The 27,597-nt window shown below is 34.6% G+C and overlaps 2 protein-coding genes across 2 annotated transcripts; one reads left to right on the forward strand and one right to left on the reverse strand.

Moving 5' to 3' along the window:
* Nucleotides 1–250: 250 nt before the first annotated feature.
* Nucleotides 251–4,100, reverse strand: LOC147291351 (dnaJ protein homolog). Its single transcript, XM_086235178.1, has 7 exons — nt 3,946–4,100; nt 3,654–3,818; nt 2,838–3,003; nt 2,615–2,756; nt 2,248–2,524; nt 1,903–2,101; nt 251–774 (listed from the first exon to the last, which is right to left on the reverse strand). The coding sequence occupies exons 2-7, from the start codon at nt 3,801–3,803 to the stop codon at nt 455–457; spliced, it is 1,254 nt and encodes a 417-aa protein (XP_086091304.1). The 5' UTR covers nt 3,804–3,818; nt 3,946–4,100; the 3' UTR covers nt 251–454.
* Nucleotides 4,101–21,753: 17,653 nt separating this feature from the next.
* Nucleotides 21,754–26,702, forward strand: LOC147291352 (Nuclear transport factor 2 (NTF2) family protein). Its single transcript, XM_086238082.1, has 7 exons — nt 21,754–21,913; nt 22,068–22,176; nt 22,835–22,918; nt 24,377–24,416; nt 25,200–25,268; nt 25,390–25,499; nt 26,309–26,702. Exons 1-7 carry the CDS (start codon nt 21,895–21,897, stop codon nt 26,451–26,453), a joined length of 576 nt encoding a protein of 191 aa, XP_086094208.1. The 5' UTR covers nt 21,754–21,894; the 3' UTR covers nt 26,454–26,702.
* Nucleotides 26,703–27,597: the final 895 nt, after the last annotated feature.

Genomic DNA, 27,597 nt, shown 5'->3' on the forward strand with positions numbered 1-27,597 from the left:
AATATTGAAAAATATGAGCTTCTGGACCTAGAATATTTTTATTTTAAACACACGTCAGCAAGCGCGTTGACCCAAAAAAGTCAGCAAGCACAAATTTTAATGTTAAAAGAAAAGATTTTCTCCAAAGTACAAGGAAGCATGGAGCTCCCTTGAGAGCATCCGAAAGATCAAACAAAATTATTGGCTTTTGCACTGCAGTAACACCCAGGCAAAGTATACAGAATCCTTAACAGCAATCTAAACCAGTAGAAACAATCAAAATAATATATATATATATATAAGTAAACCATCCAGATGAAGCATGTTCTTAATAGCTATGTTGTTCAACTTTCAGATAACCAATAGTTAAGGACTCATAATAAACCAACAGAAATAAACACTACTAAACTACGATAACAGACCACAATGTTGAGAACTTTTATTTTTCTAAAATAATTTTTGGAAGTCACTCTAATCACTGCTGAGCACATTGAACCCTTTGGGCACCACCATGCATATCTTCATCCTCATCATATGCCTCTTGTGCATGTGCTTGTTTCCGACGCATTTCCTCCTCTATGTTTACATCATGCAGTGTAGTCTCCTCACATTCATCAACTTCCATGTCAGTGAGCTGTACAGAAGTCCTGGGAGGCAGCACAGCCTCCAGGCCCTTGCACTGTTCTGGGTTCAGCGAGTCAGGGAACTCCACTGTGAAATGAATATATAATTTACCCTTCATGAATGGCCTCTGGTACATTGGCATGCCCTCATCATTTATAGCCTTGAACTGATCTGATAGACACAAAAGATATAAAAATAAAATTAGTAAAGCTAGAAGTTTCAGATACTACATTAATCTATGACCATAAAAAGCTGGAATTCACACCCATAATTATGGGGCAAACCAAGCTAAAAACACACAATTTTAAATTTCAAAATTGTGCAAATGACTAATGCACCAATTTTATATTAACTGCTGAAGTTAATACAGCAACTTTGTGACAAACCCCAGTTGGAAATAACAACAAACTCCAAAGAAAATTTACTTATTAAACAACACATGCAGCCAAATTTTTTGGGGTGTGAATTCAGTAGTCTAAGAAGCAGCCTAAAGTTAAACAAGAACTTGGAAAGATTCATTGCTCAAGAGAGAAATGAGAGCTTGACACAAGCATGTAAGCAATTTGGGAAGAGTGAAATGAAGATCGTGGGGACAGGTTTCAAATATCATTCGAGTCTGTAGGATATTGAAGAACGCATTGAACTGATGGCTCACGTGATAACATTAGGTAGCCTGCCGTTGCAGGTAATGCTATCTTCTTCCAGTCACCTAACTACAACAATATCAGGGAAGAGAGGGAGGGACACCCGGGGGGGGGGGGGGAGAGAGAGAGAGAGAGAAAGAGAGAGATGAGAAGTTTGGGTAAATATAAGACTGATGACGCATCTGATAGCACTGGGAGGCAAGCTGGTGCAGGAAAGCTGTCTTCTTCCACTTACCTAACTACAACAAACATCGGTAGAGAGACATACAGACACAGACGGACTGAGAAGAGATAGGGAGCAGCAACAGCAGCACAAGAAGTCTTGTATAACTAATGATAATGAAAAAACATCCCCAATAGCAAGCTTTATGTCATCAGGTAATGTCCAATTTAAGACTTCTAATTTATATATGCATATCACTAACATCAATAACCCTTCAAAAACCAATTCAAATCATCCTGCATTGTTCCAGGTCAATATGCCCATCCATTTATTTTAATGAACTCTTAAGAAAGGTAGTGTAAAATAAAATATAATAGATGAGAAAGAAATTGAAAATAATTCAAAACATCAGCAATTAACCAAATGCACAATTTCACTTTTGAGGTGACAAGTACAAGACAACTAATTAGAACAAATACTGATGTTACTTACCAGGCTTGACGACTTCTCCAGGTTGGGATTTAATGAGGAGCTGCCTGCTATCTAAATGCGTCAATATAAATTGGAAGCCACAGAGTGCCTCCATAAGGGACAAGGTATGCTCAAAGAATAGGTCATCACCCTTTCGCTTAAACTTAGGGTGTTCTTTCTGTTGTAGGACAAAGACAATGTCCCCTGTGATGGTGTCCGGCTGCAGGGAAAAAAGAAAGAACCAACGTGCACAGATCAATAAATATACACTAGAGAACTGCCAAATAAAAGAACCTTCAAAGTTGAAAATTAAAAACCATTTTAATATTTCAAAGAAAACAAGCACATGATAGGATGTAGACCTACCGCTTCATCAGCTTCACCAGGGAATGTGATCCTCTGTCCATTTTGCATACCCTTCTCCACAATGACTTCCAAAACTTTCTTTTCCTGAACAACCTTCTCACCCTTACACTGTGGGCAGCGATCCTTGTCATTAATGGTCTCACCAGTACCCTTGCACTCATTGCAAGGATGCTGCATTTGCTGGATCATGGAGGGGCCGAGGTGTCTAATAGAGACTTTCATTCCAGACCCTTGGCAACCAGGACATGTCATTGATGCACCTGACTTTGACCCTTTACTGCATCATGTCATATTGCATCCCCATATCAGCACCATAAACTACTCAAAAAACAGCCAATAAGATACAATTAGATTATCTAATACTAACCCCTTGCACTTGGAGCAGATTATGTTGCGAGAGAGAGAAAGCTTCTTAGATGTCCCATTGTAGAGATCTTCCAATGAAACCTTGAGGGGATGGATAACATCCTCTCCCCTTCTTTGCCTCCGTCCTCTGCTACTTCCACCACCTGGGCACATAACATCAAAACACTGAATACCAGTTTACACAAATACAAAGAGATCAAATTCCCAAAGAGTGAAAGCCTCACCACCAAATGGGTTGCCACCAAAGAAGGATTGGAAAATATCAAATGGGTCATGGCCTCCACCTCCGCCACCCATTCCCTCCTTGAGGGCGTCCTCGCCATATTGGTCATAGATCTCACGTTTCTCTGGATCACTCAAGACCTCGTATGCTTGGGCCAACTCTTTAAACTGAATTACAATAAGAAATTGAAAAAGTCACAAATCAATATATTAAGAAATTATCACCATTTTATTGGACAGCAATGAAATAATAGCCCGGGCACCTCCTAGGCTTTGGAATATAAACCGGTGCACTTGTTCTCACCAAAAAGCAATATATTTCGAATAAGCGCATCATAAAGACTTAGAAAACCCAATATAAATTTCCACCATGAAAAAGATATTCAATTTCAGATGAAAACCACATTATGTGACTCCACGTACACATAATTAGTACTAGGACTATTCAGTACTTTTTTTTTCAAAGTAATATCAGCAATTCAATACACTATAATTACATCAATTTCGAATAATTTAACAACAAAATTCACCCCCCATCCATATTCATAGCGTCAGTACACTAATTCAGACCACAGATCAGAGAACCCAGAAATCATTGACACAACAAAGACCATTATTCACCCCCCGTCCATATTATTAGAGTCAGTACACAATAATTCAGACCACAAATCAGAAAACCCAGAAATCATTAACACTCCAAAAGCCCAAAATATTTGCTAGATCTGTACAATTTGACCAAACTAATCCTCATAGAAAACGCACACGAATAAAAAAAAAGTAAAAACAAAATCATGGAAGATCATAGAAAAAGAAACAACCTTTTCAGGATCACCACCCTTATCAGGATGGTTCTTGATGGCGGCTTTTCTGTAAGCCTTCTTTAGATCATCCTGTGATGCGTTCTTTGACACTCCCAGAATCTCATAGTACTTTGTGTTATCACTTTTCTTTGGAGCTCTCCCAAACATTTTCTATAACTTTTTCTGTCAAAATTTTAAAAGGAAAGATCAAAACCACCATCAAAATTTCGAAAAGGAAAAAAACCCAAATCCCGGAAATCGATTTGGAAATTGATAGAGAGAGAGAGAGAGAGAGTGATAGAGAACTAACCGATCTTAGGGTATAGGGATAAAAAGATTCGATTTTATTGGAGGTGTCCTGTGCTCTGAGATAGCAGAGAGAAGCACGACACGGCGAGAGAGAAAGAGGGTGATGTTTTGGTCAGATCTGATTTAAAAGGGAGGGAATGGACGGCTGGGATTGATTGTTTAGAGGGTGGTAGCTCGGGGTTAGTATTGACATTGAGCTTATGTATGTGTGGACGCGAGCAAGAAGGATCTAGAATCTCTGTTTTTTCTTTTCCAGGAATTTGTTTTAACATTTTTCCAAGTGTGGGATGTTTCAAAAGTTTAAAAAAAAAAAAAAAAATAGACATGGTTCATGGTTCATGGTTCATGGTTCATGGTTAAAAGAAAAAAATTAGAAAAATAGGATTAAATATCAAAATATGATAATTTCACGGCAAATCATTCAAACATTAATTATTTGGGTGCCGCTATTTAGGGGGGTGTCCCCAACTTAGATTTCATTGGATTTTAAAAGTCCAATGAAATCTAAGTGTCCCCAACTTAGAATTTAATGGATTCTAATGAAATTTAGGTGTCCCCAACTCAGATTTTAATGGATTCCAATGAAATCCAGGTGTCTTCAGAAAGTCATGGATTTCATTAAGTGAAGGATTTTAATGGATTTGGATGGATTTTAATAGATTTGAATAGATTTGAATGCATTTTTTACACATAACAAATTCCATAAGAATTCCACCCAATTCTTTTGGATTTTGATAGATTCTATGGATTTTAAAATCCATTAAACTCCTTTAAAATCTGAGTTGGAGACACCAATTTTTTTATTAGTAGTCCCAACACATTATTTACACTCACCTTCAATTTAAAAAGTTTTACATTTTATTAGTACACCCAACATTTTCTTTTTTAAACTATCCTTATTAACCCAACAACTAAACTCAATATTACACCCAACAATTTCTACTACCATACCCAACAAACACACCCAACCCCAACACTAACACCATCACCACCACCTCCCAACCCTAATACCATCACCACCGAAAATCACCATCAACAGCCACGACGGGGTGACAATATGGTGCACCTAGTGGCCCATCTCTAGCGCTGATGCGGGCGTTTAGCAACATAACGCTGCTCAAGAAGTGGGTGTCATGGCTGATCCCGTCGTTTGTGGTGGCCAACATTGATGTGTTTGTGGTCACCATGTTTGATGTTTAGGGATTTGGAACTTTGGATATGATTTTTGTTTTTTTTAAGAAAAAGTTTGAACTGTATGAAGTTTGCTGAATTCTGGCTTTTTCATCGATGTTGGTTTTAGGGAAATCAGTGGATGAAATTTATAATCATGAACTTGGTGCATGCTGGTGATTCTATTAAGAACTAGTAAAGTTCAGGCAACAATTGATGTTTTTATGCTTATTTTCTTCTTATATCGCCATAGTGGAAATGCATGAATAAATAAATTAAAAGGTATTATAAAAGCTGCAAGTAGACATTCTGCTTCCATGTAGGCAGGGAATTAATTACCCAACTTGCTTTGGCTGTGGAGTTATCAAAATGTCCCTTAAAATATCTTTACAAAGTTAAAAGTTTTACCATTAATTTGTTTTTCGAGGGGAATTGTTTCAATCATTTCATGTAACTTTCCTTGTTCTGTGTGGCCAATAACATAATGATTATGACAAAATCAGACTATGACGTTTCAATCTTTCCTGTAAGAAGCAACATGCATTCTTCAAGGATATGTGAGTGATTTATCTTAAGTTCAACAAAGATGTGTAGAGATGTTGGAGAGATGAGTGAAGATGATGGGTATACAGAATTGTTGGGTATAATGATGATATTGGGTATAATTTAATCTAATTATTTTATAAATTTTTTAAATAAATGTTTGTCCTTAATAGTCAATTTACATTATGATAAAATTGGTAATTAACATTTCATTAAATTGTTGGGGCTACTGATAAAAAAATTGGGTTTGAATAGCATCACCCAATTGTTTTGTTTTAGTACTAACCTAAAGTAAGATATTTTGGATTAAGCCATAAATCTGTACAAAATGAGAGTTTCTTGCCGCCAATTGCTCAAGAAAATTGTCGAGCGATCGACGGTCTTCCGTTGTTTTTGTCTTTTGGATTTGGTATATAGATGTGGCTGCCCCATAGTTACTGTAATTGTCATTCTCTAGACAAAGTGCGTTGTCGGTAATTCATCGTCTCATCATCATGGGTACTCATCAATAAATAGGTTGTGGGAAACTCATTTTCTCATCCTTTGAATTTCGAACAAAGTGGACTATGGTGAACTAATCGTCTTATCCAATGCAAGTTCTGGTAATAACAGAGATTTTGTATATATTAAACTATATATATGATATTTTTATAGTTTTTAATATCGTATAAGAACTTATAATTCATAATGGATGTCTAAATTGTTTTATTTTTGTTATTTTTTCAGGGTCTCAATCTCATCTTTACACAAGTTATTGAAAACTGTAATCATATTGGAGGTATTTTTTTGTTTCTTATTAAATTTTATTTAGATATATGAACTCTAAGACCTATATTGATTTTGGTACTGAATATTGCAATAATAATTTCCTACACATGAAGATATGCCACATAAACCAAATAATATAGATGGTTCAAACTCACCTGAACCCACCCATATTGACATTGACATTCAACTTAAGGGTAAAACAAGAAAACACACTTTAGGAGTGTGGATTCATTTTACAATTGAAACTTAAAAAAATGATGATGAGACCACTGAAGAAGTTGCTATGTATAATTACTTCAAAAGTCTTTTAACGTGTAAAAGTACAAATGGTACTGTGATCTTAAAATGCATGCAAAAAGTTGTCTATCTTGACATGGTCCTATAGATCCCAAGCAGTCCCAATTATATGTAGATGGTGTATCTGCATTTCAGTACAGTCAAGGTAAAATGAGAGATGAATTGGCAAGATTTGTTGCAGCTGTTGAATTGCCTTTTACTTTTGTTGAGGATCGTAGATTCAAAATATTTGTGAAAATGGCATTGAAACCTAAGTATAAGCAAATTTCTCGCAACACTAATAAGAATGATGTTTTGAAAATTTGCAATGAGGAGAAAAATAAGTTGATATATGTTTTTGCTGATTTGAAGGATTCTATTGTTGTTACTGCTGACTTATGGAATGGTTGTAGTAATTGTCATTTCTTTGTATTATTTCTCATTATATTGATGATCATTGGTTATCGCACAAAAGAATTATTGGGTTCCGTCTTCTTGAATATTCACAAGCTGGTAGCGTTATCTTTTAAGTTACTTTTAACAATGCTATGTACAAATAATTCGTTTACTATTGATTTTATTTCAACGTGTTTTGCACCCTCCCTATGGTGGAAATTTTTTTCATATGAGGTGTGTATCATATAATTAACCTAATGGTGTAGAATGTGTTAAAACTCAATGGAAACAATTTTAGTGTTGTAAATGATGCTATTGGTCATATTCATTCATCTACTAGTAGAATTTAAGAATTTGCTAAGTTTTGTCGAGCTTTTGAAACCTAAGAAATTAAAAAAAATACATGTCTATCCATTGTAGCCCAGCGTATCATATGCTTAGAAATTAAATTCAAAGGTTACAGTAGTGCAATAATTTCTTATTATATTAGTAAAATGGATTCCAATCTATTCAGAGAGGAAGAGTGAAATGTTTGTTTTAATTTTTTCGACTTTTTTAAGGTTTTTTTATAATGCTACATGTAAGTGCTCTGATGTTTATTATTGAACATTTCATTGTACACTTAATGATTGTTATATGATTAGTGCTACTTTTACTAAATATAAATTTGATGGACATTGTGATTTCCATTTTTGTGGAGGCAAAGAACAAAAAATATTGGGAACATGCATGTTCCTTACACTTTTTGTTTTGGTGCGTGATTATGGATCCTAGGATTAAACTAAGTGGTTTGGAGGTAATACCTGGTGAAATTAAAAGAAATTTATCTATTAGTCTACCAATTACAATATCCATGATTTATAAAACTTTAAATGATTCTTATTTGTCGTATGAGAAGAAATATGCTATTGTTTGTGCACAAGTTACATAAGCATGCCCACCTTTTCCTTCATCTAGTTCTACTTTTTATAGTAGTGAAGTTGTTTTGGACATACTTGCTAATAAAGGCAAATAAAATTGTGGTAAGCACCTACAATGAAATTTTCAAATACTTAGATACATATATTTTTTAAAACGTGATTGAGGAAGAAAGGAAAAAATTTGATATTTTGGATTGGTGGAAAGCACATCAAAATAATTTTCCTCAGTTTTTCAACATGGCACGCAATATGCTAACAATTTCAGAGTCCAGAATAGTATCATCGTTTGTTTTTAGTGCAGATGGTCATGTGTTGGATGAAAAGCGAACGAGGCTAACTCCTCATATTTTCGAGGCCTTTATGTGCGTAATTGGGATGATGTAGATTTTTGAGCTCAAAGTTTTATAAATGAAGATATTACATATTATGAAAATGATAACACAACTTCTTTATCTAACGATGAAAGCCAGCTGATAAATCTGCATAAGTTTTTATTTTTACTTTAGTCTTTTTTTTTTCCCTTTAATTTTATTTTTTCCTATATCTAACTTTTCTATAATTTTAGAGGTAAGAATTTTAAGTTTAATTTTGGTTTATGTTTGTTTAAGACCCTCAAATATATCATTATCATCTTTTTGTGTCAGGTTAGGGATGGTTTGGAAACTTTTATATGGTTTTGGAAACGTGGGATAATAAGCATCAAAACCTATACATGAGAGAGGTGGTAAGGTCATTGAGTTGGTTAAGCAGAAGGAAAGCAGTATGAGTTGACTAAATTTCAAATGTTTGTCCATATGATGTTTGAAATTCTCAAGACTATTACTAGCTAAGCTTAAAGGGGGTGAATAGGCATAATTACAAAACTATCCAATTTTTCAAAATTTCCAAGTTGATTAATTATGCAGCAGATTAAAATTAAATCAACTTGAGCAATCAAACCAATAATCAATCACACAGTGCACATGAGATTTGTTAAAGCAGAAAACCCTCTATTAGGAAAAACTGTGGGATCTAGACCAGAGAAACAATCCACTATGATACCTGAAAAGTTACAACTGCGACTTAATCTTAATCAATCTAGACTCCTTCCTAGAAAAGTAAAACTGACCTCACGTCATTTGCAACTCTTCGATCACGAGAATTGTACGAAGACCTTCTTGCCAACACTCTAAAGACAAGAGTTCGCAAACCCGGCTATGATCTTGACGCTCGAATTTAATCAATGATAGATAATAAATGAATGAATGTGATAGCTTGAATAGATACACTAGGAACAATCAATTCAAACTATCTATGCTTATGCATCATGAACTATCCTATATGATTAATTTTTATACAATAAAGATGTTCATAGAATCATAATAAACTAAGACTAAAAACCTAGAATGCACAATCTCTCAAAAGTGTATAATATGAGTGAGAAAACTAGCCTTATAAAAAAACTAAATATTTATATGAAACCAATACCCTATACAAGTAGGAAATAAGTCATAAACCTTATATGGAAATATTAGAATTGAAGTAGGATTTAAAACCTTGAAAAACTTGGATTAGAAAAAGTCAAGCTTTAGAAAAAGTTCGCGAGATCGATCCTACAATGAAGAGCACAAAACTGACAAAAGTTCATAAGCATTGGTCCTTTGCACTAAAAATTACTTTTTTAATGTTTTTTATCAACCTTTAATTTTCTGAAAACAATCAAATGATCAACAAACATTCAAATCAAAGTAAAATATATATGTATATGAATCTAACCGCCTAGAATGAATGCAAGGTCTCTAAGTCATATTACCTTACCTAAAAGGATTGAATCGAAACTCAAATTTGAAAAACGCTTCGGACTTGAACCTTGATCGATTAACATGCTTTACTTTATTGCTTCAAACATGACCATAACTTGATTCACATAAACTATCATAACCTAGTGCTTACATATTGATGTTTTTGTCTTAAGAAATAGCCAATTACAAAGTTTACATTAACAATCTCCCTCTTTGATATTTTCTAGACAAAACATCTTAAATAAAATACATATGAAACTAAAACTCAAAACTCAATCCTAAACTAGTCTTCGCTCAAGCTAACCTACAAGAAAGCACTAACAAACACTATATATATATGTTAAACATAGAATCCATAAAGAAAAATAACCCTAACTAGACCCAAAATGTCTTTCTTTTTTGCTAGGAAAGACAAAGGGAATGGAACACATGACAATTGAAATAACAAAAAATAAAACAACACCAAAACAAGCATAAATCAACATGCTTATACGGAAAGTCTCACACACGGTTTTGCACATTTGCAACAGCATCCTGAAACTCATCAGTCTAGGTGTTAAGGTCTTGAAGATCATCAAAACTCGAAAACTCTTTCTGAAGATAAGCCATTAACATGACATAATCATCAGTACCACTTGATCCTGGTGTGGATGATGATGAAGGCTCAAGTTGATCCACAAGAATGGTACTAGTAGCATGAGCAAGAGGAGGAGTAATAGGTAACCTGGGTTTGGACTCTGCATCATTGCGATTTTGATTCGTTCCATCAACATAAGAATCTGCCAAGTGTAGCTCATCAAGAGAAGACAAGGGAACATTATACTTCTTGCAAGACAAGTAATAAGAACCAGAAAGGATAGACTCGTACTCAACTTATGAACAGTGATATATGAATCCATAATACGATGATAAAGGATTTCAAGCAAATGAACAAGAATATGAGGAGTGCCCATACACTACTACAATAATATAAATAGACGACACTATCTACACAACGGTTGTTTTAAAACTGTTGTGTAGTTTTAAAACATAACAATTTTTAAAAAAACCGTTGTATTTATGCATGAAATACAGTGATTTTTTGTGAGATAGATTTTATGAACTTGCCTAAACAACACTTATTAGTCGTTACCGTTGTGTATGCGAACGAAAATGAAAAAAACCGGTGCTACAGTATTTTAATTAATCCTCTCGATCTGTGTCCTCCTCTATCACTCACTCTCAAACTCTCTCACCCCTGGATATGCTCTTTCTCTTTCCCTCTCAAACCCTCTCAATCTGCTCTCTCCCTATCTCCCTCGATATGCTCTTTCTCTCTCCCTCTCAAACCCTCTCAATCTGCTATTTCTCTCTCTCTCTCTCTCACTCTCTATCAAACTTTCTCTTCTATTCTCCTCACTCTCTCTATCTCTCTCACACCCTCCCTCGATCGACCTCGCGATCGCCCTCGCCCTCTGACTTCACCCTTGCCCTCGACCTCGCCCTCGCCCTCTTTTCTTTCTCAGTCTCGATCGTCCTCACCATCGAAACCCAAAAGCTGCCTCTCACCTTGCCCTATAGTTTAATGGGTATAAGCAAAACAAATTCCAGTTACAGGTAATCTCTCTCATTTTGCTTTTTCTCTTTGATTACACTTGTGGTGATAAATGGTCAGTGAGGGTTTTGTAGTCTCATAACCTGGGTCCGTTTGCCCACCATTTTTGATCTATGCTTGGATCTTCTGTTCTTTCTAGGTTTCTCTTAGATCTGGTGATGAACCAAGGTCAAGAGCGTCGTTAAATACTCCTTCATCTTTTTCTCTCTATGTCTCTCTATTTTGTTTACTGATTCAAGGTTAGGTTATTATTATTATTTTTTTTTTTTTGAGTTTCAACATCTTTTGTTCTTTAGATGTTTTTTTATTTTCGTTTTCTAGGGCTTTTAATTTTCATTTTTAGGGCTAAGTTGTGATTTTTTTATTTCTGAAATTGGAGAGGAGAGGCTATATGGCGAATAGAGTGGACCACGAGTACGACTATCTGTTCAAGATCATGCTGATCAGAGACTCTGGTGTGGACAAATCGAACTCTACAGACAAGTTCGATTTTTGGGTTTTGATTAATCTGCTTGTGTTTAATCTTAGTGTGGAAGCTGATCGGTGAGTTTTGAATATCTCTATCTTGTTTGCATTTTGATGTACGGTGTTTGGTTAGTGAGTTTTGAATATCTCTGTCTCTGTGTCTCAAACTTGCACTCAGATCAAGCCCATCTTTTTTTTCTGTTTTTTTGAGCTTAGAGATGCTCATTTGGGCTATCAGATTTGCTTGTATTCGAAGAACAAATAACAAAGAAGATAACCCATCTCAGCATTTGAGTATTTCGTTTTCTCTCCTTTGTGTAAATTGCATTTTATTGGGCTTGTTTACTGGGCATTTTTCTTCAGCAATGTAAGATTAGGAGATCTGTGTGTTCATGAGTGTGCTCTGCTACATCTCTGCAAGTTTCTAAGGTTTTTACACATGCGCTTTGCTTTGGTATTCTAGTTTATTGTCGTTTTACTAGTTTGAATAGAAGGTGTATTGGAATTGGCAATGACTTATCCATATTACTCTCTCTTTAGCTGGTGACACAAACGAGGAAGAATTCTCTGTTCTTTTGTGAAAGGCGGTGGTGGGTTTTGGACTGAGGAGGGTTTGAAATGGTTGGAAAGGACTTGAACTTGTGCTTTGAGAAGCTTATGATGGTTGGTGGAATTGGTATTGGTTTTTGTGGTGGGAAAGTGAAAATGGAAGGAAGGGTGATCACTGATTGGAAGGATATTCCCATGGAGCTCCTTCTGCAAATCCTTGCACTTGTGGATGATCAGATGGTCATCGTTGCTTCCAGAGTCTGTCGTGGTTGGAGAGATGGTGTTTGCTTGGGCCTTACTCATCTATCCCCCTCATGGTAGATGTTTTTCTCTCTCTATCTCTTTTCTGCTCCTAATTTGTTTGTTTGCTTTTATTGTAGTTTGCTGCTTGTATTTGTTAATTTATAACCTATGACATCAATAAGTAAGCATGAATTGTTGTTGCAGTGGCATATAAATTCACGAAAAATTGTCTTTGATGATACAAAGAAATATTAAGTCTAGTCTCACTTCTTTGAGTTGGTGAAATGGAGACTTCATGATTGAAATCTGAAAGCAGGGGTTGGAAAATGGAGGACTAGCTAGATGGTGATAAACAAATTATAATAAAATAATAGGTTAAATAAAGGTTAAGAAGAACATGGTTGCAAATTGGAAGCAGCAAGAACCCCTCTCCTCTAATTTTGAAAGCAAGCCAATTCTTTTAGACAGGAGGGAAAGAACACTAACAAAGCAATCACGTAGGCAAGATCACTTTACGCATGTCTATTTTTCATCTTTCTGATCTCTATTTCCTATCTCTTTGTTCAGCAAATAAATATTTGGTGAAAGCAACCACTTACTTACTCATCTGCAAGACTATTCTCTTTTGGGTTAACTTGATCTTGTATCTACTTTTGGGCTGAATTGAACTTGTTTGCCATGCGTATGTGTAGACTTTGCAGCATCTAAGAAAATTTGCAGCATTCATTGCTATGTGGGGACATGGAGCAAGAAAAATAATTTTTTATTTGGTAGTTTAATCCCTTTCACATGTCCTCTTTTTGCTGACTTTGGATTTCCATACTTTTTCTTTGTCTTATACCAATAGTAGCTGACCCTTTTCATTAATTTGCAGGTGTCAACCAACTCAAAAGGAATTCAATACCCCCATAGTCCTCCACGTGAGACTTCAAAGAGTGAGGTTACTTTTCTTTACAATGGACATAATTTCTCCATCCATTTTTTTTTTCTTGTTGTCTTTTTTTCCCTATTCTCTAATACATGCTTTTTTTTGTTTCGATAGGGAGGGAAGAGAAGAGACCATCTTTTTGATTTATATCCTATATATACTAGGATATATATATATATATCATGGGAAGTTTGAAATTTAATAAGCTGAAAGGTTAATTGCATGTGGGGCAGATTTTAAGTCCTAGGTAGCATTTGGCCTAGACTTAATTGGGACAGATTTTAAGTCTTACGCACATTTGCATGTGTTCATAGTAGCATTATGAAAACAAAGAAGTTATTAATTTAGGTATAAAAGAATATTATCTGTTCTTTGTAATTGTTGTCTCTCTTTCTCTTCAATGACTTTTAGTTTTAATTTTTTGTTGGAGGGTCTAATTGAGCTTCTGCAACTTGATGCCCTACTAGTTTCCAAGTCGCTTGTTCTCTTTTATTTTTGATTTTTTTTCTTTGGTGTATTTAGGTAACTCATTTTACATATGCTTATCATTTGTTGTGTTGTTGTGCACCTTTGATAGTTTATTTTTGAAAATCCCACCTTTCTTTGGGTCATGCAACTCTTTTCTTGGACCTATGCTTAGATTTGGCCTGTTTGTTTTGTCATGTTGACTAATTGATTGGTGACTTGCCCTTTGATGAAATTGATTAATTGGCCAGCAAATTTCCTGAATTTTTGTAACTTCTAAACAGATATTAGGGTTCACTTTTTTTGTGTAGTCGTCATAAGTGGAATTAAGCTCTTTCATCTAATTAAGCATGCATACTAGAATTATTTCAATCTTACCAAATCAAATAAGACCTTTGAACAATTTCCTGCTGTCTACTAAACTTTGCCCAAGTTTGAATGTTGAATGTTGGTATACTGCATGTGTTACAGTGTGCATGTTTTATGGTGTCATGATAACATGATGGTTTGGCTGCAACCTCATTACACTTAGGACATGTTTCATTTTGTTTAAAATGTGGTTTGGATCAATTGTGTAAAAACCCTTGTTAATTATGATGATGATGGATTAACTTGATGGTTATGACAGGTTAATTGTTTTTTAAGTCAATTAGATCATTAATTTGATGGTTGATGATTAACTTGATGGTTGATGATTAACTTGATGGTTATGGCAGGTTAATTGTTTTTTAAGTCACTTAGATCATTATTTTGATGGTTTGTTCTTGCTTTGTATGTTTGTTCTTTGGTTCAGGGGTTTCCCCTGCTCCTTTTTTTTATTGATTCATTCAATTACTAAAAAATAAAGGTTAATTAAACAAAAATGTTGAATTTCTTATTGGTGTATTCCCTTATGTTAATCCCTTTGTTACTCCATAGTTAATTTCAGTGGGAAAGGAGAAAGGACAACACCTACTCACAGGACCAGATTGATGAAGTACGCGCTGAATGGGCAGGCTTTCTGGTGCGCTATATGTAGATCCAATACGTACTCCTCACTTCCCTAAGTCCGCTAGCTGGGTTTAACAAGCATTTTTTGGTAAATATTTTGTATAGCTAACTGGCTAGGCTGTGTAGACATGCAATATTATGATGGGAGCAGTTCATTGACTAGCTAATCTTGCAAAGTCAGATATTTTGGTATTTATATGGTTGACTTTGCACGATTACTTAGGTTAGACCATGTCATCCCTAGCTTTATAGTTTTTGTAATCAACAAGTACTTTTTGTAGTTATCAAGTTACTTATAATTTTTTGGGCTATACATTAATTGGCAAGGGATGTGTGAATGGGTTTGTTATCATGATCGACTTTGTAAACTCCAATTCCAATTTAATGAATTCATGGATCTTTTTGAGTTATCAATATTTGTGGATTACTTTGGATGCAACAAGCAGAGATTTAATGAGATTTAATTCCAATTGGATATGCAAGCAGGGAATTAATGGGGATTCAATTGGATGCAAGCAGGGATATTAAAATGTGAATCAAACAAACAACAGTTTTAAATTTAAAAAAATTATGTTAATTAATCATAGACAACGGTTTTAGTTAAATAACCATTGTATAACACACCTACTAACAACAGTTAAAACGTTTAGGGTTTAGGATTAACCAAAAAATTGATGTGTATCATCTATCTATACAACATTTTTGAAAAAAAAATTACTTGTCATACGCATAACTTAACATCACATATAGTTAAAAGAAGTTGTGGAGAATATGATTACCCAACGGTTTTAAGGTATAAAATGATATGTATAAGTAATTAAAATAACATGTTTTAGTAAAAACTGTTGTTGAGTTTCTTATGTACTAACATTCATGCCAGTTTTATACTTAATTATGCAACGATGTTTCTTAAAATAGATGTTTAATAATACTTTGGACAACATTATAGCACATAAGTATTGTCAAATCATTACTAATACAATAGTTTTGTATCTGTAAACGTTGTGTATTGGGTTTCAACACAACCGTTTAAGATGAATATCATGCATTTTGGTGGATACTAGACAACAGTTTTAAATTATAACTGTTGTATTAATCCATTCAGACAACAGGTTTTTACCGTTGTCTAAATATGCTATAGATATCACTCGCCTAGACGACAAAATTTTGGGCAAATAGACAACGGTTTTTTACCGTTGTCTATTAACTTCATTGTTGTAGTGATAGCAACAATCAAACGACCAACATCATCGGATATGAAAGATTTATGAGAAGATGTTGGATCGAATCATGAGGTAGAACATCCTATAAACATGCTTACAGAGGCCATTAACTAGCCTCTCACCTGGTAGGGGAATGTAGTTAGGAACCTCATAAAACTAGAATAGCAAAAAGCTACTCTTTAGTCGAGGAAGAAGTGAAAGCTTGGAATTCGACAAAATCATACATGCCATATTTCAGAAGTCCACAAAGTGTTCAGTAGGGTTAATATGGCATTGCTTACTCCAGACATACACATGAGTAACTTGGGCACTACAAAAATTTGGGAGAAAGTTGGCATAAAATTCACGGCCAATAGCATGTAGTGAGAAAATTCAGACACATAGCCCTCCCAACCTCTTTTTGTAAAAATATCCACAAAATTTAACACCAAATCACCTTATGTAGGCTGACCACCTTAGCAATCTAGGAGTTAAGTTATTTCACTCATATTATAAATATGAATGTCATCCCATTTAATGGATTAAGTGTAAGAGTGGTCCATTGTTTGGGTAAGTTATACAAGTACGTTCTTTAGGGTCCTAAGAAAGTTGAAAGTTAAGAAAAATAAACTCATTCATACAATACCATTGTTGCCAACCATAGAGATAAAAGAGAGTCTTGCCGCTTGTTAGCACATCTAGTTCTTTTTCTCATCTTTTGCCTAAATAATATCTTATGTGGACTATTCTTAAAAGAACGATAATTGTGGTGCAATATATAGTAAATCAATCAAGAAATGAAAAAGCCATCATGATCAAGGATAGTTCTATTCATCGAAGAATTAAAAAAAGGTATTCCTCTAATTCTTTATTTGTGAATTCCGTATATCCAATGATTGTCAAATCATATTTTCCTTAAAACCCATGGCAATCTTTTAGAAAAAAGAAAAAACCCACACATCATAGTTGTTCAGTTTTAGAACAAGAAAATGTCTATGATGAGACTCAATCCTTATATATAAGATGAGGTACAAAAACCCATAATAAAGAAGTTTATATAAATTTTGCATGCAATGATGAATTTTGAGATCACAATGAAATGATTAGTAAATTATTTATTTTCATTCACAATAACTACTGAGATCATAAAAACTGATTATAATATTAAACCACAAAATGTTCATGAATGTAGACATAGGGATTATTGGACGAAATGGAAAGATGCAATTCATAAATATATAATTAAACTCTTTAGAGAAACACAATGTATTCAGACTAGTAGTCTAAACACTGCACATTGTGAACCTTATAAGTTATAGATGGGTGTTTACAAGAAAACACAATGAAAAAATTAAATATTGCAAGATATAAAGCACAACTTGTTGTGCAAAGTTTTTCTCAATGGTCTAGAATTAATTATGAGTAAACATAGTCTCTCGTGATGGATACAATTACATTTAGATATTTATTAAGTTTGGTAGTTTTTTTTTTTTTTTTTTTTTTTTTTCTGAGTTGTTGGAGGGGGGATCGAACTTGGATGCATTATGGGTAATTCTATGATTCTTCCAACAAGCTACCCAACAAATGCAAGTTTGGTAGTTTCATAAAAACTAGATATGCAATTTATGAATGTTATTACTATATATTAATGCTAATATTTTTATGAGAGTTTCTAAAGAAGACAAATTCTGGTTTTGCAATGGCAAAATAAAAAATTTTGGTTTTGCAATAGTGATAGTATATATCGGTTATATAAACTGAAGAATTAATTACTATAGACTACATATTAGTTATTGTTTGTAACCCCTACTACCATTATTTATATAATGTAAGAATTACGTTAGTCTATTAAGAATCAGGTAATTGAGCATGTGACTCTACTTCAGGCAACATGTGATGCGCTTGCCAGCTGGGTTGGTTAGAATGTTAGTTTTACGTTTTCTCTCTCCCCAAGCACTCTCTCTCTGTTATCTCTTGCTCACCTTCGCTGCAACTTTCCTCAACGGCGTGCGTGTGAATCCGGCCATGGATGGCGACGAGAGAACCACTCTTGAGTTCTTTTCTTCCCTCTTCATCTCTGTGAGCTCAAAACACCCAGCAACCCCCAGATCCGATTGGAGCCCTGATGTTGACTCTGATCTCAGCCTTGTCGCAACGTTGCCAAAGAACAAGCCAAGTTCCTTACTATAACAATGCCTAGAAAGTTATTGGGGAAGCCAACTCCACTCTCGTGTCTTCCTTATCAGTAGTAGGTTCTTGATTTTTTTTTTGTTTAGTTCAGTTTCTGGAACTGCAAGTAAACCAAAACTGCATAAACTGTAATTTCTGGAATTGCAAATGAATTGAAACTGCAGTTTATTGGAGTTGCGGACTTGCAGTTTCAGTTTCCGTTTTTTGGTGATGCGTTGATGCATGTATTTTGGAAGATGTCTGCATGTTATGTTTTTGTTATGTCTATTTTCAGATGGTATTTTGGGATCTAGTGGTGGTGGTGTGATGTTTGCATGGTATTTTGGGATCTAGTGGTAGTGTGGTGTCCGCAAATGAAGAATGAGTTTGTGGTAGTTGGTCCGCAAAGGAAAAATGAGACTTTAGGTGGTTTTAGTTAATAAAATTAGATGTCAGTACCTATATATTAATGGACTCTAAACTGAATTGTATTAAGCAAAGGGAGCATTAAAAAGTTTATTATATAGGACATATGTGTGTTATATTATTTTTTTTACTAGGTTTTTGTCCCACTGATTTTTTTCTTAATAAGGTTTTAACAAGGTAGTATTGAGTGTGTCCAAAATTATTTCAATAATACTAAAGTTGTACTTTTTTTTCCTTAACCTAGGTTTTGTCCCATCAAAGTTTTCTATGTAGACCCACATATTCTACTGAGTTGACTCCTAATTTATTTATTTCAATTCTACCCTTAAAAAAAATTTAAGACTTAACAAATAAATAAAACTTAAAAACTTAAAAACCCAAAATCCAACTTGACCCACCCAAGGAGTGAAATTTCGAAAATTTCGGCGAAATTTCGGCGAAATTTTCGTTTTTTGAGGGTCCCGAAATTTTATACCATATCCGTTAATTTTCGTTAACTTTTCGGCGAAATTTCGGTGCTGTCTCACCTGCAATTTTGAAAACTGTCAGCGAAATTTCGCCCAAATTTCGACGAAATTTGGCGAAATTTCGTCGAAATTTCGCGACTGTCTCTGCCCTTCGGTCGTCCACATCACCTTGGCGCCGAGAAAGTCGTCTTCGATGGTCTGGCTGTTGGGGTCGAGCTTGAGGACGATCTCGTTGTGCTTTTTGCCGGTGACGAGGTTGGTGAAGTCCGAGTCTTTAATGGTGGACAGAGAGTGAGATAGTCGGCGACTTTGCAATAGAGCTAGTTTTGTTGCATGCTTTCGTTGAATTCTGGGACCTTGAAGGTCTGATAGACATGGAAACAGTCCTCCAATTAAGACCCTCCACCATTTCTTGACGATGAAGACCAACCCAGTTTTGACAGAAGAACACGAACAGAGACGAATATGCAGAAGATTGAAGCTATGAGAAAAAATGGTTGTAGAGGAAGAGTTTTAATAATGGACTAAGAGTAGGAGTAGACTGAGTAGTACATGCACTTCCATAAATAAAGCTGGGTAGCTAAGCCATCTAAAAAAGGATAGCGAAGGCACAAGTGACAGCCTTGGAAGAAAGTAATGGTCAGGCTTTTGAAAACACACCAATCTCTAATTTCTTCCTTTCTTGAAAACTCCCCCTCTTTATTTTACATGCATCACATTAAATTTCTTTGAAAGAATCATTTTTTGGGAATTTGGGGAAGACCCAATTGCCAAAAGTTGCAAATTTAAAGTGGGTGATGATTTATTGCAGAGTTTGAGGTGAAAATGAGATAATTTTGATGGGTCTTTTCCTTCTTTTCGAAGGAAAAATCATGGTGGGTAACTGGGTACAAACCCAAATTGGGATTGGAATTGAGGAAGAAGATGAGTAAAAGAAAATAAGGGGAAAAAAAAGAAGAAAAAAAGAAAAATTTATAGATAAGAATATAGATGATGGGGGGAGAGTTTTAATGGGGAAGGGATTGAAATTTTAAAGGGAGTATTTAATTCGGAGACGGCTACTTGTCGGCAAGCTTTGATGGGTAAACTAGTAAAGTATATAAAGAAAATAATAATAGTTGATTAGTTATTTAATTGTTTAGTTTAAATTTGAGTTTAATTATTTAATTTGCTATTTATATTAGTATTTTAGTATATACTATTAATAATAATATACTTACTAGTTAGTAGTTACTGCCTTACTGGTACTCCACCGAAAATACAAACAACATGCACCACTTAATGAGGTCTTGAGTGTCACTTTATACAATAAGGTGATTATTCAATCTAAGAACACACTTGTAATTGTTTGATTGTTTCTACTTTTTTTTTTTTTTATCAAGAATTGTTTATACAATTATACTTATTAATTATATACATCTTTATATTCTATTATGATGTCAGTAACTCAGTACTCAGTCATATATGCCTATATATATAATATATGTGTAAGTGTGTAACAAACTAACAATTACCAATGATACATGATATACTCGTATACATCATACATGCAGTGAGTATATGAATCAAAATTAAGTGTATGAGCGTATTCATGTTATAAATTATAATATTTTGGTATCGGCTTTTATTTTGCATATAAAACTTTCAAGACTAAGTGGTACTGCTATTATGGCCCATTTGAGGTGTTATTTATATAATTATTAATTAGTGACTTATTTTTTTAATAATATTTACTTCCAGCGCACATTATATTCACCTTATATCACATGAAACCTACTATATAATTTAGTTTCTTCAATGTTTTTTATCAATATAGTAGATAATATGTTAAATAAGTATACAGTCAAGTTTCATTCAAAATTTCCGTATTTTGATAGTAATTTCCGTCGTTTTTGTCTAATTTTATCGAAATCGAAATTTTAATCGAAATTTCCTCGAAAATTTCCGTCGAAATTTCCATCGAAAATTTCCACGAAATCGAAATTTTACTCCTTGGACCCACCCAAGCCCCCAGCCACTGCTCTCCATTATCGTCGCCCTTTGCCACCGCCTTCAAAATCGTCGACGCCTCTCTCTCTCTCTCTCTCTCTCTCTCTCCCCTTTCACTTTTTGTCTCTTTATTTCTACAACACAAGTGTGTTTTTTCTTTTATAGTAAAATCTAATTTTTTTTTTTTTTTTTTTACAGTGTGAGAAGTCTGTTTCGGTCCACTAAATCCACTTTTAATGAACTGAAATTGTTGAAATTCAAAGTAGAAGAGAGAAAAGAAAGGCTTGGAAATTGGAGAGTATCCACCTAGACGAACATGTCTTAGGATCATCATTGGGCGGGCTCGCCCGGCCCAATCCAAAATTATCGAGCTCGGACAGAGGTTGGGTCAAGCTTAATCGGGCTTAGAGACAATTTTGGGCCGGGCCGACCTTTGACAAATGGACATAAAATGGCCACGTTGCATGCCATGAAGCCACGGCTTGCATTCCGCTTCCGTTGGCAGTTGCTGTTGCCTTGTCTTCTTTTTCTTCTGCAACCATCACCCTCTCGTTCTTTGAAATTTCCAACTTGTCTGGCTCAACACCAACGCTCATCACGATACCAGCCATGGAGAAACACCCACAAGGTTCCATTCATTAATTTCTGAATTTCTATGTCCGAATTTGGTTTTTTTAATTTTCATTTCCATGAAGCTCGATGGTTGGTTTTAGTTTTCAGTGGGATTTGAGTTTTTGATATTTCATACTGAAATGGTTTCATATGCACGTTGGGTCTTGAAGATAAGGAAGAGAGCAAGAATCAGACGAGGGAAGCGTGCTGCAAAGGAGCATGCGAAACAAGTTCAAGAAAGCGTCTTTCAGATGATATAGTTCCTCACATTCTGAACCTGTGAGCTTCATTCTCTCTTTCACACTCTCTTATAGATAATAAGGCCTATAATGCTTTCTGTATCTTCACTATTTTTTTTTGGTACACTGGGTTATAACTATTTCGCTCTGAAATAAATGTATGGCCAGAGAAGATTTTTTATTTTTATTTATTTCTTCTTAAAGAGAACTCTTGTTGTTAAAACTCATTTTAAAGCCCTATGTTTATGTTCACATTGAATCCTTGGAGTGAAGTTGTAGTTTTAATATAAGACCGAAGAATTGTAATAAAAGGAATAAAATTGTGGTTTTAGTATGAAAATGGGTTAGTATGTTGCTCCTTGGTGTGTTCTTAGCTAATTCTAGATGAACCATGGAAGTAAAGTAACAAAATAATTGAGTAATGCTACTTTGATATTGTTTTAGAGTATAATTGAAGCGGTTACTGTTAGTGCGGTGAGAAAAAAGTGGGTTTGCATTGTCAAATCATACAAATGATTTTCTTGATGCTTGATCAATTATTTGGGAATTGAATAAATTTATGAAAAATGCAAGGGATCATTTACCTTTATGATTACCACATCAAATTTGCACTCAATTGATTATTTTATTTTTGCGCTTGAAAATGGTTATTGATCCCGGCACAGATTTCATGAGATGTTTGGTTTGATACATTTCAGATATGGCTCCCGTGCAACACCTTCTGACTTTGAAATCTACGCTCCAAATGCTTCCTTTGAGGACCCACTGATGTGTGCTCATGGGTCAGTAATTGGTATTAGTCAATTTGTATTGAATTTTCACTTAACTGTGCTAGAATTATGATATTAGTAATTAGTTTATTTTGGTTGTCGATGTTAGCAATACTCGGGATGAAATCAAGCATTTTTCTACTGGGAAGAGTTACACTGAATTTGTTCTTTCATTTCAAAACATAATGCTCGTTTATTTGTTTCTACCTCAAGATGCAACTGACGAAGAGAAATTCACCCATTGTATTAGAAAGACTGAACATTTTTTGTGATTTGATGTTATTATTATATATGGTAATTTTCATAAACTGAAGCAATAAGATTGGTGTGTATTATAATTTCCTGGAATATGCCATCTAGAACAAAGGAAGCTGGTTTCCATCATTCTGAAGATGACAATAGTTGTTATAGAATTTACTTAAAATCTTCTGCTGCAATCACTAGAATTGGGGATCTTTCTAAAGAAACAAGAAAAAGAAAATTAAATGTTATTTTCCAGGAACTTGTTTCTGAATCACAAAATTGAGGTATCCCACTTTAACAGGAGGGGTAGGTGTAGGTATCTCAGTTTCTGCATTACTCCAAAGTTGACTATGCCATATATTTGTATCTTGACGCAATATGCTTCATCCTACAAGATTGATATGATTGTTGTCCTGATATAATTGCTCTTGGTGGTAAAACTGTGTATTATATCCAATTTGAAGAGTTGGAGGGGATATTCCTTGTTGGTACGCCAATCTTCCAGCAAAGTATGAGCCTCATTGTGCAGTACTTTACTGGAGCTCAACAGAGAGAATAGATCACCTTTTCTATAAGCTGCTGCTTTGCTAGAACTTGCTGCTTCGCTAGAACTTGCTGCTTCGTTAGTTTTGTGAGACTGAAGCTCAACAGATAGAATCACTTGTGATACTCTTGAATTTCACATCAGCTATGCGGTGGGGAGATCTAGGGTACTTAGCACGACCAAGGAATCCAAATGTCACTTCTGCTATTCCAAATGTCCACTTCTGCTAATCCAATGTCAACTTCTGCTAGCACTTTTAGATAAGGCTTTGCTCCATTACAAATTGTTTCAGACCAACCCAGCACAATGCTTATATGAGACTTAGAGGCCATAGTTATGATGATGATTCTGTTACGGAAAGGGCTCTGCTCCTCCTGTGCTACGGGGTAACATGGATTCGTAGGTAGGTAAATGGTTGCATCCCACATCGGAAAGGCTCATACAATGGTATATGTGTGATACAGTGTGATTTCTCACATTGGCTATGCGTTGGGAAGATCACGTACGGCCTATAATCCAATTGTCAACTTCAGCTAACACTTTTGGATGAGGCCTTGGGCCATTACATGACCTTTTCTATAAGCTGCTTCTTTGCTAGATCTTTCTGCTTCATTAATTTTCTGAGACTGTAATTCATTAATTATATTCTGTGTATCACATGAGTTCTATCTTTCTTTTGGTAGGTTGAAGCAGATCAAATCAGCATTTTATTCACTTGGCAAGGTCATGTGTCCATGCTTATTATCACTTACATTTTATGCTAAGTGTGAAGTTCTTAAGGGATATCTTTTTTAACTCAATGTGTACACTTGGACGTAATTAATGAAAGTACTAGCCTTTAGGATAGTGGGACTAAGTTTCAAATTTCATTTTAGAGAGTCAATACTTTGAAGCACCAATGAAAACCCAGATTGCACCTTTATAGGATAGTTTAGGTTCTGATATGACAATTATTTTGTAGTGGCTTAAATGAAATGCGATTTGTTTGAACAAATAATTTGGTTGAAACTAGACTGGCTTGCTCAAGTTTTGAATGTATATGCAATAGTAAGGGCTAAAATGTTTTAATTAATTAATTAATATTATCGTATTATACACAACATTACTTGGAACAGAATAATAGCATAGTGAAACAACTAGATTATTAAGTCTTTGAAACTGAATTTTGTAACCCGAGATGGTAGACTTGGTTTAGTGCTCAATGAGGCCCATTTAGTTTCAAAAGAATATATTTCATGGCATGAATACTTTGTGCATCTCTATCTTGGAGATCATCAATCATGAGGCAACTTGGGTTCTATGAAAATTAACATTTTTGAATGTAGGAGGTTGTATTCCCTATTTAAAAGTTTTTTCTTCATGAACGACTGGTGTAGAAGAGTTCTTTTGTCAGTACTTATTATATGATAGATTCTAAATGCTGTCTTTTTTCAATCTTCTACTCACTGGTATTGAACATTTTGTTTAGCAAATTAACAGCTTCGGCCAGTTTTCCCTATTTTTCAGGTCTTTAGTGAATCAAGAATTGTAGAATACAGCATTCAAGAAAATATGATTTCACCAGGAAATCATGAGGTCTATAATTAGTTCTGCAACTCTTGTCAAATTTATAAAAGTATTTCTTATAAAATATGTTATGATTGAGTTGATATGCTGTAACAGTACCTAATTAAACATTCATGTCCACTGAATCCAGATATTGATTGATAACAAGCAACACTACAAGTTCTTGGGGAGAGACATAGATGTGATATCACTCATCAAATTGTACACTTTGGAAGGAAAAGTTGTTCGCCATGAAGATTGGTATGCGCTAAAAGCTCTAATATTTACCTTCCTTCCATCTATAGTTTGGTATATTTTGGTCTTATATTGAATGCCCTAGCTCATTTTAAAATGCAGTCATTATATTTGTCCTGTATACCTTTAAATCAAATTTGGAGCATAATATGTTTTCTTTGATCCCCTTCTTTGTCCAAAAGCTCTGCTGTGTATGTGTTTTTCTTTGCGGCTAAGCTGGAAAGCTGTGTTTTTTAAAATTTTTGAACTCTGTACCAAGTCTGCTGTGGCTGTCCCAAAGCTAGATTGAACTAGCCAACTCTTAGAATAAAACAGTACCTAAGGGAATACTTTAAGAATAGAGGTCCTAAAACAGTACCTATGGGATCAATATCTATTGATGCATAAGGTTTTAGAGCAGTGGCAGATCTATGTAGGGGCAAGTGCAGTTTATCTCCTCCACACAACAAAATTTTTCCATTAGTTTGTTCCAGCAACTCAGTTTATTGATTCATATTTTCCTTAAGCTGGAGGCAAGGGAACTCAATGAAAGGCCTCAAAGAGACTGAGAAGCAGTTTGTTTTATTTCCTGTCCGCATGAAGAAAAATTATTGGACCCGCCAATGTTTTAGAGCATCATAGTCTATGCGCACCATGAAAAGAAGAGTGGGAAGCATGGAACATATTTTTTCTGGTTATGATTTGTTGAACTGTATCCTTTGTGAGCATAGATTTCTAATTGTATTTAAGTGCAGTTCAAGTCTGATTTATACAGCAGTAAACTTAGAAATTTTTCCTGTCAGATAAATTATGAAGTGAACATGAAATATGTGCAGGTGGGACAAGAAGCCTCTTTGGAACAAAGAAACGGCTAAGATACCACTGATTGGCCGAATGATGGAAATGACTCGTAGGGGTTCGATGCTCGCAACTCATGTTATGATGGGGTTTGGAAAGGATCAGTCCACGAATGTAAAATGACTTGTTACCAAAGACTGATCACTGATATATGGGCAAGTTCTAGGGTACGGACACTGTATGCGTACCACTACTCGTGTGTATTAATAAGAGTGTTGAATTCATAACAGCTTTTGGATATGTGTGCGAGATTATTATATGTGAGTGAACAAAAGCACATGTACTCTTTTTTGGCCAAAAAGCATACTCTTACGGTGCCCAAATATCATAATTTTCCACAATATATGTATATTTTGCTCTTGGGTTTAGGGATTTCAACAGAGCAGGTTGACCAGCCCTGCTTGTGCTTGTACTTTGGTGCTTCCAACCAGTTTTATGAATGGTTTTTATAAATTTGTGTAACATCAAATTTTAAAAATATGACATTTACTCACTACCCAATCCAAATAAAAATACTATCCAAAAATGAATTATTCTACAATCCATTGTGCTATGAAGTCACATTATGTGGTACAATAAATGTGGTACAATGACATGGTCCATCTTAAGAGTAGTGGATAGCATACGCTTCTAGTTAAAGTGTGGAATCTAAATTTGGGACACAAATTTAGAATCCCTAACATTATTGTAAGATGAAATTTGTTTCCCAAATTTAGGTCGTAAATGATATGACATTATATGTGTAAGTGTATTACTTATTTTGAAAAGTGTGGGTTGATATATGAGAAAGAAATATTGCCACATTATTTGGAATCTAAATTTGGGATACAATTTTCGAGCATCTCATTTTTCTAATATTAAAAAATATGATTTATCAAGAAATCTAATTTTTTTTAATAAATGTTAAACAAAATAAACAAAAATAAGGACACATTTATGTGTACTTAACTTAAGAAAGAAAACTCAAACCTTTTTCCTAGTCACCAATCTTGTGAGAAATCAGAAATGCCAGAATAAAAGAACGTTCTTGTAGGAGGTGGGAAGTGAGCTCCAGAACTTGGTTTTCTCACGTGGAATCTCTATTTGTCGCTTCTCTCTCAAATTATGAGTCTTGTGGGGACTAAAACATTTCCAATTGTTTAAGCGATTAATTTGATGTTTCTGTACTAAAGGTAAACCCATATTTCTCTTATTATATGGAAGAAAAAGATATAGTTATTTAATTTATAAAGATGAATGTCATCCACCTTCTTCAATCCACATTTTT

Source organism: Dryas octopetala, chromosome 3 (assembly GCF_963921425.1).
Source record: "Dryas octopetala chromosome 3, drDryOcto1.1, whole genome shotgun sequence".
NCBI lineage: Eukaryota > Viridiplantae > Streptophyta > Magnoliopsida > Rosales > Rosaceae > Dryas > Dryas octopetala.

Coding starts and splice junctions, on each gene's coding strand:
- LOC147291352 (XM_086238082.1), top strand. Junction 22,919..24,376: donor CCACTGATGTGTGCTCATGG/GTCAGTAATTGG, acceptor TTCTTTTGGTAG/GTTGAAGCAGATCAAATCAG. Junction 25,500..26,308: donor GTTGTTCGCCATGAAGATTG/GTATGCGCTAAA, acceptor AAATATGTGCAG/GTGGGACAAGAAGCCTCTTT.
- LOC147291351 (XM_086235178.1), bottom strand. CDS start 3,803: ATGTTTGGGAGAGCTCCAAAGAAAAGTGATAACACAAAGTACTATGAG. Junction 2,757..2,837: donor TGGTGGCAACCCATTTGGTG/GTGAGGCTTTCA, acceptor TTATGTGCCCAG/GTGGTGGAAGTAGCAGAGGA. Junction 775..1,902: donor TGGAGAAGTCGTCAAGCCTG/GTAAGTAACATC, acceptor TGTGTCTATCAG/ATCAGTTCAAGGCTATAAAT.